Genomic DNA, 17,664 nt, shown 5'->3' with positions numbered 1-17,664 from the left:
CTATAAAATGAAAAAAAAACGATACATGTGTTTTTGGCGGCAAGTTAACAATTAATTTTCTACCAAAAAGTCGACCTCCTATGTGTTTATACTTTTGAAGATAAACTTTTGAGCATAAGATAGATTGTTAATTTGCCGCCAAAAACACACGTATCGTTTTTTTTTCATTTTATAGCTTCGTCATGAGTTGCGGCTGGTTTATAATTGACTAAATGGCTCTAATCCTGAATGCTCTGATGTAGAATTTTAGGAGCCACTTTTGGCCAAATAATAAAGACCGCTAGATGGCGCTGATCCAAAGTAATTATTGCTACTTGCAGTTTGCAGTAAAGTCACTATATTAGTTATAAACCAGCCGCAACGAATCTTATGGATACAAATAAAAAAGTGAACATTTTTTGTGCTACTTGCGGCAAGTTTACAATTTATCTTTTACCTAAAAATCGACCTCCAAAACCATCAATATTCGACTTATCTTATATGGCCCATAAAATCGACAATATTTACAATATAACAATACTCTAGACCTTTTACCATTAACTAATGAAAGGACAGCCCTTCAACTTTAGATTTCCAATAAACAGTTAACTTATATAATATGTACAAAGCAAAATTTGTGTTACAGAAATCGTAAATCACGATCAAATATACACGTAAATTAAATAAATCAGTCCAAAAGAAACAACCGAAGAAAAAAGGCCTGAAAAAGAAGCACAGTCACACGAAAAGTCTCATAAGAATGGAGCATTGGATCTCACTTAATCAGAGAAGGTTGGGTTCTTTGTTTATTTATAATACTTCAAATTTACTTTTCTGTAATAAATGTATTTTTCAATTAGTGAGATCCGATGCTCCATTCTTAGGAGACTTTTCGTGTGACTGTGCTTCTTTTTCAGGCCTTTTTTCTTCGGTTGTCTCTTTTGGACTGATTAATTTGTGCTTACATGAGTTAATGGTAAAAGGTCTAGAGTATTATAATTTTGTAAATATTGTCGATTTTATGAGCCATATAAGATAAGTAGAATATTGATGGTTTTGGAGGTCAATTTTAAGGTAAAAGATAAATTGTACACTTGCCGCAAGTAGCACAAAAAATGTTCACTTTTTTATCTGTATCAATAAAATTTGTTGCGGCTGGTTTATAACTAATAAAGTGACTTTACTGTTAGTAGCAATAATTATTTTGGATCAGCGCCATCTAGCGGTCTTTATTTTTTGGCCAAAAGTGGCTCCTAAAATTCTAAATCAGAGCATTCAGGATTAGAGCCATTTAGTCAATTATAAACCAGCCGCAACTGATGACAAAGCTATAAAATAAAAAAATAACGATACGTGTGTTTTTGGCGGCAAGTTAACAATCTATTTTATGCTTAAAAATTTATCTTCAAAAGTATAAACACATAGGAGGTCGACTTTTTGGTAGAAAATTGATTGTTAACTTGCCGCCAAAAACACATATATCGTTTTTTTTTCATTTTATAGCTTCATCATGAGTTGCGGCTGGTTTATAACTGAGTAAATGGCTCTACTAGCTAAAGCTCTGGTTCAAAAGTTTAGGGCCACTTTTTAGTTCAGAAATTCGCAACGCTAGATGGCGCTGATCCAAGTACTTCTTATATTAGAGCCAAATAATTAATTATAAACCAGCCGCAACTAATATTTTTGATAGAAGATAAAAAGTTGACATTGTCTGTGCTGTTTGCGGCAAGTGTACAGTTTATCTTTTACCCGAAAATCTACCTCCTGTAAGTATTCTTATATCTATTTGCTGCGATCTTTGTCCTACACTATATATACAAATGTTTAGTGATTTACTTCTGCTGGAAATCCCTAGAATCTAGGGTTTTTTTCAAGACGGTTCCCCTAGAAAATAGTTCGCGTATGTCCGCGAAATCCGAAACGCTAGATGGCGCTCATCCACATTACACACAGTATATATATATTATGTATTATATACACACGGATGCAATAATGCAAATGACAATTGACAATACCTATAGGTTATATATACGCCACACACACCCACCGGTTATTCGCCAGAATCTGTGTTCACGGGATTGTTGTAGTTTTCCAGTGTCTTCATCTCATCACTTGAAAAGTAAATTTTTTTGAATCAGTACCACAGCCCAGCGTGTCAGCGTGTGCATTTTTTGTGTGTAAATATAAACCTTTGAATATTTTATCTATCAGCTTTGAGTTTCAGCGGCTACACTTTATGTAAAACTATTATCATTATTTAAAAAAAAACTCCAGAAATATGGCAACAGGCTTGGAAAATTACGTTAATCGTATCCTTTTTTTGCTTCATAATCATTACAAAAGTGTATTTAAACCACAGTTTTACCTATACTATCACAGACACTGTTTCAATTATAACGTCAGATGGCCGCAATTTTATCGTAAGTGCTTCTACTTGATTTTATTTTATGTATTTAGGGTTATTTTATTTGTTTTTTTTACTATTCAAAGTTATATACTTTTTACATTTCAGGGAACTTTAAAGGGTTTCGATCAGACTATAAATTTAATTTTAGACGAGTCACATGAAAGGGTTTACAGCACTACTCAAGGTGTCGAACAAGTTGTTTTAGGACTACAGATTATTAGGGGCGACAATGTGTAAGTAATTAGTTCATAAAAATTGCATTCCAATGCAGTAGACTGTGTGCAGCGTAAGTAATGTATTTTTTTTTTCAGGGCTATAATTGGAGAATTGGATGACGATCTAGATGCTCGCGTTGATTTATCTGTTATAAGGGCAGAACCACTGAGCTCAGTCACACATTGAGTGTATTAGTCATAAATAAATTTACATTTATGTTGATTGAATGCTAAGTATGATTTTGATTGTAGTCATACTTTCATTTGCGATAATACAAGACTGTAAATATTAAAAATCTAGAAAATCATCTACTCTGTACAATAATTTTACTTTTGTAATAAAAATGTCTCACTTGTATCTCTCAGTTATATGTATCTCATTGCTCAAGTATGCCAAACGTTGGTTGTTAATAAATGCAGATTAATTTTTTACAAAAAGTGTGATTCAAGCTTAGAAAATCACTTGCAAAGGTGTTTGAAGTTAATAGGATAAATTAATTGAAAAGTAGATGATGTTTTATTAGAAAGTTTATTACGTTATAAATTCAAAGTTCATTAAAGAGTAAATGTAACATCATGAGTTGTGAACTTATATAATTGTCACTTGTACATATAAATATGCCTTTATACATACATTAACATATGTTTTATGTACATGGAAGACATAAGAAAAATGAATCTCAAAGCATGTACAAAGGAAACCTTTATTTTCTGGAAACATTATAGGTAAGTAAAAATTTGTAATTGAAACAAGTTCTAAGGACTTACGATTTAATATAACTCGCATTTTTAACTGGCTTTGTATGTACAATAAATAACTGTTCATTTAAATCAACCCATTTGGCATTTTGTACAACTTTCATTTTATAAACGATTTTTGACAAGGAAAAAAAAAATTTCATTGCCGCAATTGTACACAATGTCAAATTATAAATACTTTTTTTTATAGCCATTTCTCTTAAAACGTTTTTAACGCACATAATGTCAATCGATCAATTGTGACGTATAAATTATTCAAATATACCTATATACTTATTTCAAACTTAGGCTGATAAAACTCAACAGAAATTAATCGCTGTATAGTATCAGATAATGCTTTCAAAGCTTTAACAAAAAGTTTTATCTCGCTAAACTCAGAAAGTTGACAATTGAGCTGTTATCTAAAACTTATGAATCAGTTGTATTGTATGTCATACTAAGAGACACATGCACTGTAACTATAAATATTTACGATTTTTAAAGCTTATTCTCTGAAAATTTATACAAATGTACAGTTTAACAAGCATGCACCAAAATTTTTTACATTTTTTAGTTTCACTAAGTTAAGTCTTTTCTTCTGGGCATGCCAGAAAATTTGCCTCCCCTTGGTGGTCTTCTTCGATCTTTCCGACCAATTTTCGAAGGATTTGAGTTCCAGTCGGCTGAGCCACCGAATCCCGGTTCATCCATTGGCCCGTTAGAATTAAATCTGTGATCTACTCGATCAGAATTAGGTCCATTAGGGCCATAATTATTGTAGTTATCTGTTGGATAGCCCCGTCCAGGCATATCATACTGATTCCTAACATCTTGACTGTAGTTAGGTAATGGACCTGGTCCTGCCCCTAGGAGCCCAGTGCGTTGTCCACTGTAGTACTGCCCTTGTCCTGACATCTGAGGTCCACCTTGGCCCATGCCACCTATTCGCATACTAGAGCCACCCATTGTACCCGGACCTCCGTTGCCTGACATGTTTGGACCGTCACGCATCATCGGCCCCATGCCACTGGGTCCCATCATCGAGTTACCAGGCATCATCATTGACTGGCCCATGGATTGCTGCATCCCTTGATTCATGCCCTGTTGCATACCATGCATTTGCATGTTGCTTTGACCTTGCACAAATGGAGCTTGGATGTTCTGTCCCATACTCAGTCCCATTCCTGTTTCAATGAAAAAACCATGTTTTAACGGCAAAATTTTCAATCTAATTTTTATTGTATCACAGAATGAAATGTTATGTTACCAGGTAAATTAAGGTGTTCCTGAACGGGGTGCTGCTGCACCGTTGTGGGTATGATTTTCGGAGCGTGAACCTCAAGCGCCTTGCGCCTTGGATCAGTTCGAACGAGCGGCGGTGACTTAGGTGTATCCAACATTTTTATCGGTGGTGGTGACATCGGCGAGTCTACAATATCGTCCTTACTTAGACGGAAAATTTTTCGTAACCTCGGGTCGTACTTAACCTGAGGATCATTTTTCGTTAGCTTAAGTCCTGTATAGTCTGGTCTCGGAACGTCCACCACGTATACCTGTTTGTGTTACATCATAGCCGTCAACAATTGCAATTAGTCATTGAAATAAAAAATAATTACAGATGATTTCACCGAGAACTCTGCTCACCTTATAGGGAATTGAGGGATGTGAGTTTAGTCCAGCTTCAATTTCCGTGCATGGCATATGTGACGGTACCGGCTTGAAAGGCAAGCCGAGCATCTGCCTGAGGTCCACATCACCAGATTTAGCTGATTCCGGATAGTGGCCACCTACCAGGCGCAAATCCGTGTCACCGAAACTTGGACCTGGTGGGAAGCACCTTAAATCCATATCCTTGCGTCTGTGATCCTGATCCAGCTTAGCTCGCAGATCCGTGTCCAACGTTGCATCTTGGGCTATTATACCCGAGCTATAAATACTCGTCTCGAGTCTAAGGGAACGAGACTCTTTGAGCTCTGGCGCGGGTTTGGTTGCCACTGGTACAGTTGAACTTGTAGCACCCGCCCTTGGATCCTCTCGGCGTTGCCGGGGATCCCTACTCATTCGCGGATCTCTGGACACAGATCCTGATTGCGCTGTTGTTGAGGAAACTAGAATTTTTTAAAATAGTTTTTTAAACATGAACGGAGTAAATAAATTTAAAAGCTGTGGTGTTACAAAGAATTCGAGCACTTACTGGAAGACTGTGTTGGACTATTATTTCCAGTCTGATGCTGTGGCGAGTTTTCCGCTGTCGTAGGTTTTGACACTTCTTCGACACTAGATGCCTCTGACTCTCTTTTGCTCTTCAAAGCCAACTCCTTGTCGTGCTTGTGGTTCGAAGAACTCTGGGCCTTGATAGTCGATAGCAGCTTTGATACCTCCATACTAATGTCGATTTTGCTCAAATTACCAAGTTTATCGACGATCGCTGCAGGCTGCGGAATGCTCAATGGCTGCGGCGTCGTGTCTACCTCCATCGGCTCCTCTTTCTTCTCCTCCTCTTCCTCCTCGTCTTTCTGATTGTCCTTCAGCACTATGGTTAACTGCTGTTCATCGTCGTCGTCATCATCATTGTCATCCGAATACCAATCGTCTTGAGATATCTCCTGGTTCTCTGTGTTTTCCAGATTCTTGAAACTATCCTCTGCCTCACGCTGTTGTTGCTGTATCCTCATATACAGCTCTTGCGTTTTTTTCGGCAGACTGGTTGGCACATCCGTTGCCGGCAAATCAGAATTTTTCGTCTTATCTGCTTCTAAAACAAAGAAGAAAATTTTTTTTATCATCGATCCTTAATTTTTCAAATTGATTTATAATTTGAAATCTCTGTTTTACAATTACCTGGTACTTTCAACTTTTTCTCCTCGTAGGCTGGTACCGCACTCACGAGGTTCACATCCTCATCACGATCGCTCTCCTCGTCTATTTTAGACTTGGTAAAACTAGCCGCTTCGTCGGCCAGATCAATGACCAGAGGCTTCTTGGCAACCCCGCCCATCAGCTGTCTAAGATCAACGTCCTTTGTGAGAGATGCAATCGACGCAGACGGATCATTTTTCTCTTTAACTCGTTTAACGTCCAGATTGATGTCGTTCGCCTCATTATAGAAGTTTGCAGAAGGAGCTTTTTGCGGCTTGTCCTGGTTGCCAATGAAGCTAAGCTGCGACGCGGACTGTACGAGCATGTCGATGGGTACTCTGTCGTCATTCGAACCCCAGCGTGTTTTCTTGCCTGACGACCCCTTGCGATCCTTATATCCTCTGTCGCGATCATCTGTTAATTACAAATAATTGAAAAATTGTTAGTACACAGCGAGACTTTCATATAAATATCTTGAGATAAAAAGTATTGAGTTTATTACCATCATCCCTGCCCTCATTCATAGTTGCCACCTTAACTTCAAAAAGACTCGGGATCTTCTGATTCGAGCCATCATGGCTGTGAGACGAATTTCTCTCGGTATTGTTTATCAGGTAAAGCGCACCTTCCCTGCTCAATCGCGGAAAGTTACCAAGTATCTCTTTTGGAGCGGTCTCCAAGTGCTTCAGAAGAATATTCTTCACCTGCTCGTTCATGGGCTCGTGTGAGAACTTGCAGTTCTCGCCTAGGCCGCACTTGAGCCCTGTGTGGAAGAACTTGCACGGGAAATCGTGGTGCATGTAGAGGCACTTATCGCGCTTGGCACAACAGTCCATCAAGTAGAACTTGCAAAGTTCCATCTTTCGCGGCGGCAGGGCATTGTGGGAAAACGGACAATCGTCGCCCCGATGACACTTACCCTGCATATAGTACACGCATATCGATTCCGGATCTTGAAAATCGTTCATCTGATTGCGCCGGCCATTGTTCCGTTCATTTCGAAGCTGCGCACGAGTTCTGTTCTTGCCACGTTCGATTCTGTCGTTCTTTGGATTCCTTCGGTTCGATTGAATCGGTGCCTTTTTGTTGTTGCGTTCCGCTTTGGATTGGGACCCTATGAAATTTTCGAAAAATCATGAGAAATATGTAAACAGCAACACCAACATGGTATTATCCACATTTGGTATAGAAAACATGCAACGGAAAGAGAAGAAAATATAAAACTATGCATCTAACTAAAAAAAAAGTGACTCTTATATCAGGTAGCAATGACTTACATTTTCCGACCCGCTTGTTGTCGTCGCGATGCCGATTGGGCCGGTCATCAAAGTCCGAGCCACTGTTGTAGTTGTCGCGCTCAGAACGCCTCGGCGAGCAGTCGTCGTGGGAGCCCCGTCTCGAGGGTGACGCACCACGCACAAAGACCAAGTCATCGTCGTCCTCGTTGACGATCTCCTCGTCGCTCAACTTTTTTTTCTAAGGAGCATAAAAATAATCAAAATCAAAATCATCCGATCAACGTCTCATGCTAATTTTCAATCACAAAATCGACGATCTCTCTTACCTTTTGATCCCTGATCCGCTCGTCTTCCTTCTCGTCGCGATTTCTCTTTCTGTTTTTGTTCTTGTTACCTTTACTCCGACCAGACTTGCTATCATGATTCTTGCTCCTGTCCTCGTCGAGGGCAGCTCTGATGGCTTTCTCCACGTCGCCAGCCCAGTCATCGCTAGACGACACCTTTTGCTTGTTCGACTTGTCGACGTTCCCGGACTTTTTGCTTTTGCCGGATTTTTCGCTATCGAAACCCTTGGACTTGGGTGCTTCAGTCTTTGTGGTATTTTGGGACTTGGGGGGCTCGTCGGCCGCAGCGTCCGCAGTATCTGCTGCTGATGTTGTTTCTGATGCGGCGGATGGGGTGGCCGGAGCTGGTGCAGCCGCGGTGACCGGCTTGACTGTGTCTGGGACTACGGGCAGCGGCTCGTCGTCCTCGTCGGAGGGTATCTCACCGTCCTCCAAATCGTCATCGTTATCGATACTGCTGTGAATTTTCGTTTTTTAATTTTCGTTTTTTTTTTTTTTTTTTGGGTTCGTTGGTTTTGTTAATTGATTTATTTTTCTCTTTCATTTTTTTCAGCGCAAAATTTTTCAGATGAGCTTACCCAGGGTTTTAAAACAGTGATGTTACATAATTATTATTATTATTATTATTCCTCAATTAAAGTGCTTTTGCTGGATTTGCATCGGTGCTTTTTATTAATACATTCGTTTGTTTTCTACTTTTTTTTTTTAAGTAACTGTTCTTAGCTTCTCACCAATAAAACGCGAGTACTGAAAAAGTAGTCTGTATTCGAAACGTATGATGACAGTCATGTGTTTTGATGAAGAATCTGAGTTATTGATTTTATTATTTTTTTAGAGCGTGAAATTTTTCGTTTGATGGGGAATCTAACAATTTGTCTAACTTCGCTTTGATTAATTTGCAATTTCGTAAGCAGCAAGGTGACACGAGTAGAAGTAAATATGTACTGTTGACAGTTATATTTTTAATCTTTAGATAAGATAAAACGTTTCTTCTTGAAGAGTCAAACAAAGCGTATAAAGAAATTGAACCAGGTAGCGATTAAAAGTACTGTATTTCTGAATTTCAATTACTGATTGATTATCTTTTACACGGTTATAGCATCCATTTCGTGTATTAAAAAAAAATAAATAAATAAAAAAATAACATTTAACCCAGAACACGTTTTAAGCGCCAAATCAAATATTAGAGAAATTTTTTGGGAATGTTTCTGTACATCAAACTGGACACAAGACGAGTCGAAAAAAAAAATTACTTGAATGCCATATAAATGAAGTAGTCAAACTGGACTTTTCTTACCACAGTGTACCTGGTCATTAAAAGAATACTAAAAAATCATCGCCATAATTATCACTGTAATCGTTGTTTATCATCATAAAAGATCACTTCATCATTTTCATCATTTCCATCGTCATTATTATCATAATCATGAAACATCATAGTCATCCACTGGTCAATTGTAAATTTCATCAAATTTTGGCACCAAATAAAGTTTTTTTTTTTTTCATCATCATTGTCATTATGCACACTGTAAAGCATGACATCGTTTTCATTGCAGTTGTATCATTGTTGTAATCATGATCATCATTTTTGTCATCATCATTATGTTTTACATGCTGCAGCATCCTTTTTTTAAGGTAACTAAAAACCTCGAGATTGCTGTAATTGTTTAATATTTATAATATGTTTTGTAAAAGATGTTTGTGACCGTATTCCGAGTTATCAAAACATTTTGTTAGAGTATAGGAGTTGTCGTTATGTAAGTTCTTTGTCTGCCTCATAAGGAACTGCCTTATCACTGTATATTAACAAGACTTAATGTTACTTCCACAAACAAACATTGCTCGATAAAAAAAAAATTGTTAATTTTAAGTATCAGAAGTTGATGATTTTTGAAAAATGAGATCAAACTAAATTTTTTAAAGTTAAAAAAAGTTATTATAAACCGCTCGAAACGAGTGGGTTGATAAAAAAAAAATAAATAAATTTAATTTATTTAACAACGAATACTCCGCAGCAACACAACGTATTTCCAGCAATTTCTTTCCGACAATTACGTTTTATAGCTTGGTACATGTATTGCGAAGCGATTGTATTATCAACGATTTTAACTTCGCAATGCACCACCTGAGCATGACACGTGTATATCACTCAAAATGTAAAAAATTCGTTTTCGTGTGTCAACAGAAATATCGATGGTAAAATTAAAACAAAAAATCAAATTTGACTCATTACTCGAAAACAATAACCGAACAAAACAAAATGTCACATTTCCACGCACTTAGACGCAAGAAAGTGACTTTTAATCAACTTATGACAAATAAAATTTTCTAATTCGCCCCTAAGTGGAGCGCAAAATGTTGATTCATTTTTTTTAATGAATTAATGATGACAGTGACGATTTTTTTTAAGTACGTATGCGTAATTAGTCATTCGATATCTGTTTAAATAACCATGTTGACGACATGCTGTCAAGAATTTTTCTTCAAGTGACTCGAATACATTAGAATTTTCATCAAGTTTTGCATGTTTCAATGAAATAATGTCACTCACTTAATGGTTGCATAATGAACATTATACGAATGAATATTATAAATGAATTATCGACACACGAAAACTAATAATAGAAAACACAACAACAATACTTATAATAATATGAATAGTTGTGCTTTCAATTCAAATAAAGATAAACGAATAAAAATAAATTTTAATTGATTGAGTTTAGTGCAGGTACGTGGATATATATCATATAAATTTCTTACGTAAAAATGTGCGAAAAAAAATAACGTCATGTGAACATACATCCATACGTTTGTAAAGTGGTTGTCTACAGTCTGTATAAAAGTGTACGATACACGTGTATAATATGTGAATGTCACTCGGTGCGTCGCGATGACGCTTATTCTTACCGCTGAAGGTATGTTATACCACGTTTACCTTTACCACGGGTTATAATTTTTTCAAAAAAATTTTGCGCTTCAAAAATAGAAGAAAAAAAACAGCATACTTAGGCTATGAAAAAAAAGAAAAGAAAAATTAAATTAAACGAAAGAAAAAAAACAGAATGTAAAAATGATCAAACCTTTGAATAATAGTCTCGGACGTGGAAATACTCTCGAGGGCCATCATTTATGAACGATCGCAATGGAAATTTTTAAGGCATAAACCAACTGAATCCTTGGGGGTAGGCCCCTCAAGGGCCGAAGAAATAAAATGGATAAAAAGAACAGAAAAAAAGGCCGTTCTCTCTTTTCTTCGGCCTACTGGTGATACGCCACTTGCATCAATACTGTGCGTCCTCCCCTACAGCATATCTTTCTTCTTTTCTTCTTGTTGTCGATGTTGTTGTTGTTGTTGTCGTTGTTGTTGTTGTTTGGCTGATGGACTATTTGACATGTGACATGGAGCAAAGCTCGCGGCATCACACATGGGTGCAGAAGACGCGCGTGTGTTAGATTCCCTCTATTTTTCGTATCTATCTCTCTATTGCTTTAATACAACGGTGGTATGAGACGGATACGTGACTCAGAAAGCATCGGAGAATCAAGAAGAGAAGAAATCCGGGTGCCAAATTTTTTTTTTCTAGCGCACTTATGGGAGGGGCCAAAAATAAATTGAACCCCGTTGCACGCGTTGTTAGATCCTCCTCTGGTCCTTACGTCGTCCTACAAAGAATAAAAAAAAAAAAAAAGAACAAAAATATTATAATGTGGATTTTTTTGTGCGACTACTGCTTTTTAGTTTGCTAACGACCGTTAACATTGCGTGTTTCTATCCAAGTGACACTATATACAGCCGTCATTGACGCAAGAAATATGCTAAACGAAATTGCGCCACTACGCATTGATCGCTACTATGACTGACTTGAATAAAAAAATTTTTTTTTTTCCTTCATTGCATCCGTTCAGATTCAACTACTTGCCCCAATGACAATTGCGAGTCACCTATTCACATCGTACAATAAAACGCTCCCGTATTTTCTCATCGGGTCAACATTGAAAATAAACGCAGTACTAATAACGATGCAAACGTGGCAGCGATTTTAGCAAATCATGCTCTTTGAAAAAATCACGTTTATAGCTTTCTCTTGATTAAATATCCCTGACGACCGATATAACATGTACGCATGTAAAAAAAAATTTTTTTGTTTCACTATTTTAATTTAGATGCAAGAAAATAATAATGTTCGAACAAGCCAGCAAACAAATATCGAACTCCGGACGCTAATCACGATGTAAGTACGTAGTTTTCGCTTCACCGTCGCCACAGATCTTTCTCCCCATCATCTCTCCTTTCGATCGATCCCCTTCGCTGTAACCCGGTGTATGTGCTTGTATATGCGTTGTCGTTCACATACGAATGTGTAGGTACTCGTATGAGATAAAAAAAAAATATATATATATATATTTGTGCTAGTTCCAGAGTATATATATATATAAACTTATGTTTTTTACTTTCAAAGAGATAAAAAAAATCTCGCATTATATTCTACTGTTTTGACAGCTAAAAATAGAAAATTTAGAAATAAAAAACTATGAGGTTGAGAAAAAATTTTCAGAAGATTTTTTACCCAAGTAAAGTATAAGTACCGAAATAATAAAAAAAAAACTGAAAAAGCTGCACAAAAAGTCAAATTTATTTTTGGACCCCAAACATTTTTTGCGGAATTCCTCATAAAGTATACTTAACGTGGTATCACTATCATGCCACTCTCGCGAAACCGGATCGGCTTCTCCCTTTCTCTCTCTCCCTACCTGATGCTTTTGCGCATGAAATCACGCGTAGGTATAGACGGTGCATGTGACCGAATATTATTGCCTAGATACCTTGTGCATGTTACCTTTGAACTAGCCAGGAAAATAAGAGTTTTACAGCTGTTGTGTGAAACAGCGTGAAGATGATGTAGTAAAAATATACGTTTTGCTTCGATCTCTAGTAATAATTGATGCCTTTCTACCTACTCCTACGTCTATTAATAATTACGTCTTAGTCATCATTTATTTTGTTTACTATACTAATCTGTTGTATAAAATAAAACTAATTTGTATTTGAAAGCGATTAATTCTATTTACTTTTTCTCCTAGAAAAATATTAACGCGGCAATTAAATTTTCTTAAAATTATGAATATTTAATTGTTGCATTAAAAAAACCAAAATCGATATATTATCGGGTAGACTCGTGATAGTAAGAAAATGCCCGTCGGGGGATATATTTTTTAACGTATACGTAAGTGGAAAGTAAAGTATAAATTTGAATGGCATTTGCGCGAGTTAAATTTAGAAAATTCATTTTGACGATGCTTGTTGAAATTGAAAATTATTTTTACAATATTTTATTAATTACAGAAGCGTGTGAAAAATTAATAATTTCAGTGCGAAAATTTTTTCTATTTCAATAGTTGTTACAAAGGGGATCGATATGCTGTTTTTAAAAACTTTGCTTTAAAAAAAAAAAATTAAAATTAGCAATAAAAATAAATATTGTCAATAATTCATTCGAAAGGGTGAAATTTCTAAGCAGCAATTTCACTCAAAGAATTATCCGAGACATTGATTTGTACGAGCGTCGTACTTATCTGGTATGAGTTATTAAAAAAAAAATTTCAAATAAAATAAGAAAAACAGTACACCTGGGCCGGTCAAACTATATTGACTCCCTGGGAATTAAACTTTACTACATACCTATTCTATAAAAGGATGTCACTTGTATATCTGCTTAATTACCTGGCACAATAACAATGATAACGTTCTTTCCAGAGAGAGGGAAAATGTAAGATCGTGACGTGTCGATGATAGGTACTGAAATTATTCAACACTATACTTATATCCATTGTCGACGCTCCAATGTGACATATGGGAAGTAAAGTTCTTTGTATGCTAGAATATACATGTGAATTTTTGTTGGCATCTTTAATTTATTGTTAAAAAATAAGTATGCACGCAGTTTCTCATTAAAAAAAAAAAGAGAAAAAAAGAGGTATGTTTTCAGTTGCAAATAAACGAAAAATTTAACATGTATCTCAAAAAAAGCAAATATACGCTCATTCGTACCGGGGGTCCCAACGATCAAGGGCATCGCTCTTACGCCGGATGGAAAGAAAAAAAAAAAAAAAAAAAACTTTTGAAAAATTAATCGCGCGATCACACCCTTCTCATAATCGATCAGATACTCGTTCCTCCTAGTCACTCCCTATATGTAAATGTATAAAAGTCTTACAGAGAAAATCGTCATTGTTCGCTATGTCCTCAACATTTTAATAATCTCGGTGCGCCGAAAAATCTAAAAATTTTGTAACAAGAGACCTTCACCGTTTGTTAACGCGTTGTATTCTACAAAATTTTCCAAGACTTTAATATTAAAAATCGAAAGTGAAAACGCGTATACGAACGTGAAGTCACGTGTAACAGAGTCTAACTTAACGAATACTTGGGGAAGACTATAGGCACGACTCTCCAAGACTCGCGGTTCTTGAGTTCAATGATTCACGGGGTTCAGTCTTCCCGAAGTTTTGAGTCCCAAGGTCTTTCGTTACCAAATTTTTTCCCGCGAATAAATATGTCGTATAAAATCTCCACGTCGCCTCTTTACTCCTGTTTCTCGCATCCGAACACCTGGCTTTTAAAGTAACTTGAAACAGCGAAACGGGATCTAATCGAATCCGACCTTCGTAAATGTATTGCGCGAACAACGTACGGGATCTATAGTATGTCCAAGTCGGCGGTGAGTGCATGCATGTGTAGGCGTGTATCCGTCGACTTGTAAGTAAACGGTGTAGAAATGTCCGTGATTGTTAAATTCTTTAACAAGACAGATAAGCGGCGGCAGCCATTTGTACGTTATGCATGCGTATATCCGAGCGCCCCCACTTCAATGTAATGTTGTACACGATACAAATGTATATACCACGTATCAAGTCTTTGTGTCTATGTACGTGCCCTGGATTCTATACAGCTTCACCGACCTTGATTTATTCTTAAGTTATTTTGCACGAAAGTCGAGGAAATTTCAATACTGCATAGGAATTATTTCGACACTGCCTAAAGCACTTGACGCAAACATGTCACATGATAAATTATGAGTCACATAAAGTTAAAATCAAGCCACGCGTATTGAAATGGAAAGGAAAAAAAAGAAAAAAAAGATATCGCGATAGCGTACAAAAAAAAAAAAAAAAAAAAAAAAAAAACAAATCAAGATGATTAATAACTTTCGTACGCTATATAAATATGAGCATCTCTTTTTTTGGAAAGAGGTGAAAAAATTGTGGTATTATGTACCCGTTGCCAAAATACAAGACAAACTTACGCAATGGCACGCCAGTTCAGGCGATTAATGGACAATACATATAATATACATGTTTATGTACCTACACATATATTATACATTAATTGAACTGCTTCTCGATAAAGGTATTCATTTTACGTATCTGCAGCAATATATACTGTAACAAAAGAAAGAGCACAGGCTTCGAGGATATGCGGCGAACAAACAACTTGGGCCGTTCAGTCTTGATGTGTAGTGTGTTGTATGTATCTATAGTTATAGGGACGGATAAAAAAAATAGGTATCGCGTCAGTCCGGCTGTGGATGTGTCGTGTACACATATATACATGCGTCATGTCTGATTGCTTTTAAAGTTGTATTGACGGTCGGCGCGTCGTCATAGTTTGTTGATGCGTGCGCAGCTGGCCGAGATCCAAGAGATCGGGCCGACGAAGGTGGTGCGGGTTTGGTTTCGGAAAAAGAGAGAGAGAGAGCGACTATTCCTGGCGCACACACTACATGAACTACATCCATGCATGCTCGGAAAAATATGGCCGATCGATAATTTGATGCCCCTGTTTTTTCTTTATCTCACCGATTGAACGTTATTCGTGTACATACACTAATAAAGGCGGCAACACGTGCAAAACTATACAACTGAAATCCGAGGTTAATCTTCAAATGTAGAGCTTCGCGTGGCGACGATTGTTTCGTTCCTCGTAGTTCAAGTTTGAATGTACTCACGGTATACTTACATCAAAGTGTGTAATGTCAATTCAACAGAAACATTACTCAAAGGAGAAACGCAATAGAACTAGCGGATCAGCGTGTAATATAATAATATACACGTATGGTGGGAGAGAAAGTCTGTGTGTAGAATGGACTCGTCCGTTTGTCTGCAGTGCTTACCCGAATGACGTGTTGAAAATTAGCGAATCAATATGGCGCCAACGTGCGAGAGAGAGAACACGAGAGTAGTAAAAATATACACGGAGACACACGTGAAAATAAAACGAGCGCGCCCTCGAGTTTACCTACCCGAATTGACACGTAGTTGAAACAACGCAGTTAACGGCTATAAGAAACTTTGTTAGTTATAGGTACAATGATAAAAAGATGATCGAAGCGTAAATAGGCTTCGGGTTATTACAATGTTCTTTGTCCCGAGTAAGTGTCAGAGATCCGGGACCGTGAGCGTAGCCAACCAACCATCACCAGGCAACTTTTTTTTCTCTCGGGGCCCCTTTTTCTTATTAACGTGAAAAAGTATGCGTTTCGAGAGAAAAAAAAAAAAAAAGAAGCGCAAGAGAAATATTTGGGTTTTCCTCTCACGCGCGCAATAGACGTATTAAATATAATCAATGTACATATATATCGATGTATATATGTATACGTAATTATGTATACGTATGGCACAGAATAGATGCAACAGTGCTGATCTGTCGTGAAGCAGAATCGGAAAAATAAAATCCCGATTCTCTCTCGTTACGTGTGCGTGTACGTGTAATAAATAATATATGTCAAGATAAGTGAAGTTATAATAAAATCTCGGATTTTATAAAATTCGAACTTGCAAATTTATAAGAACTAAACATGGCCACATCTGGAACTATTCTGAGAAGGGCGTCGTGCAGCTTCTCCTTTCTGCTTGATGCTCGAGCCCCCAACTGCAGCGTCAGCAGTTCCCCTCCACACGCTCCACCTCCACTCTCACTCTGGCCGCCGAAATAGTACATGCGAAGGGGAAAAGAAGGAGAGAGAAAGGGTCGAACTGGTGAGAACCTGCAGGAGCGCCAAAAGCTTGCTGCTGCAAAGCTAACCAATCGCGTTGCTTTGCTTGCACTTTGCTAATCACGTGATCTGTCCCCCCTTCGATCCCTCTCTTTTCCTCTCCTTTTTCTGCACGCCTCTGCAACGCTCTTTTATTTTTTTATTCGATTCGCAATATTCGCATCAGCTGATGTGATTGTAAAGCTTTTCTGCTTTATTTTGATTTAGTTGCAGAAAATCTTTTTTTTTTTTTTATATTAATAGATAAACATACACATATATAGTATTTAAGGTTCTAACTTCATATAGACGTAATATACTCAAGTCCACATTAGTCCAATGGTTTTTCTAACTGAAGAGTTAGCACTTTTTTTTTAATTTACGATATTGATGCAACGGCGCAAAAAATCTTTTTTTTTCTCTACTTTTAATACAGCGGGATAAAAAATATACACGTTATATGGTTTATTTATTTTTTTATCGGAAATTGGAAACTATGTAATATTCCTAATAAAAAAAATACACTAAGTACTAAGTGTTAAATTTTAATTTACTAGTTGACAATTTTTCATCGACTTCAAGAGACCATTCAACGATTCAACCATTTACTTTTATGATTTCATTGAATCAATACATTAGTTAACTATTTAGTAAGTTTAACTTAGCGGAAGCGAGTGAGTTTGAATGCTTGAATTCTTTGTTATAATACAAAACAGAAACAAGTAAAATATATTAACCAAGCAATTTTGGTGGTATAATTTATTATATATTGAGGTATACCTGTAAAGCAATTGACCAATATAAATGTTTACCAATCCAAAAACTTTTCAGCGAAATAAACGTATGTGTACA

At 36.8% G+C, this 17,664-nt stretch overlaps 2 protein-coding genes across 7 annotated transcripts; one reads left to right on the top strand and one right to left on the bottom strand.

Annotated features, from left to right (window-relative positions):
- Positions 1 to 2,001: 2,001 nt before the first annotated feature.
- Positions 2,002 to 3,081, top strand: LOC106643276 (U6 snRNA-associated Sm-like protein LSm8). 5 transcript variants are annotated; one of them, XM_014358349.2, is made up of 5 exons: positions 2,002 to 2,098; positions 2,204 to 2,288; positions 2,359 to 2,399; positions 2,492 to 2,619; positions 2,698 to 3,081. In XM_014358349.2, the coding sequence occupies exons 2-5, from the start codon at positions 2,258 to 2,260 to the stop codon at positions 2,786 to 2,788; spliced, it is 291 nt and encodes a 96-aa protein (XP_014213835.1). In that variant the 5' UTR covers positions 2,002 to 2,098; positions 2,204 to 2,257; the 3' UTR covers positions 2,789 to 3,081. The 5 variants fall into 5 exon arrangements, with proteins under 5 accessions (XP_014213835.1, XP_089445615.1, XP_014213837.1 ...); XM_089589489.1 differs by having other exon boundaries at positions 2,191 to 2,288; XM_014358351.2 differs by having other exon boundaries at positions 2,002 to 2,152; positions 2,254 to 2,288.
- Positions 3,082 to 3,168: 87 nt separating this feature from the next.
- su(sable) (suppressor of sable) lies at positions 3,169 to 16,764 on the bottom strand. Of its 2 annotated transcripts, none has more exons than XM_014358247.2 (10): positions 16,193 to 16,764; positions 10,861 to 11,443; positions 7,763 to 8,237; positions 7,476 to 7,674; positions 6,701 to 7,312; positions 6,181 to 6,612; positions 5,534 to 6,094; positions 4,984 to 5,447; positions 4,607 to 4,892; positions 3,169 to 4,523 (listed from the first exon to the last, which is right to left on the bottom strand). In XM_014358247.2, exons 2-10 carry the CDS (start codon positions 10,905 to 10,907, stop codon positions 3,919 to 3,921), a joined length of 3,681 nt encoding a protein of 1,226 aa, XP_014213733.2. In that variant the 5' UTR covers positions 10,908 to 11,443; positions 16,193 to 16,764; the 3' UTR covers positions 3,169 to 3,918. The 2 variants fall into 2 exon arrangements, with proteins under 2 accessions (XP_014213733.2, XP_023245240.2); XM_023389472.2 differs by having other exon boundaries at positions 5,534 to 6,091.
- Between the last annotated feature and the right edge of the window lie 900 nt (positions 16,765 to 17,664).

This window comes from Copidosoma floridanum, unplaced genomic scaffold (genome assembly GCF_036245765.1).
Source record: "Copidosoma floridanum isolate Cflo_tuat_1 unplaced genomic scaffold, Cflo_Japanese_pri ptg000009l, whole genome shotgun sequence".
Lineage (NCBI taxonomy): Eukaryota > Metazoa > Arthropoda > Insecta > Hymenoptera > Encyrtidae > Copidosoma > Copidosoma floridanum.
This window is presented reverse-complemented; position numbering and strand designations above follow the sequence as displayed.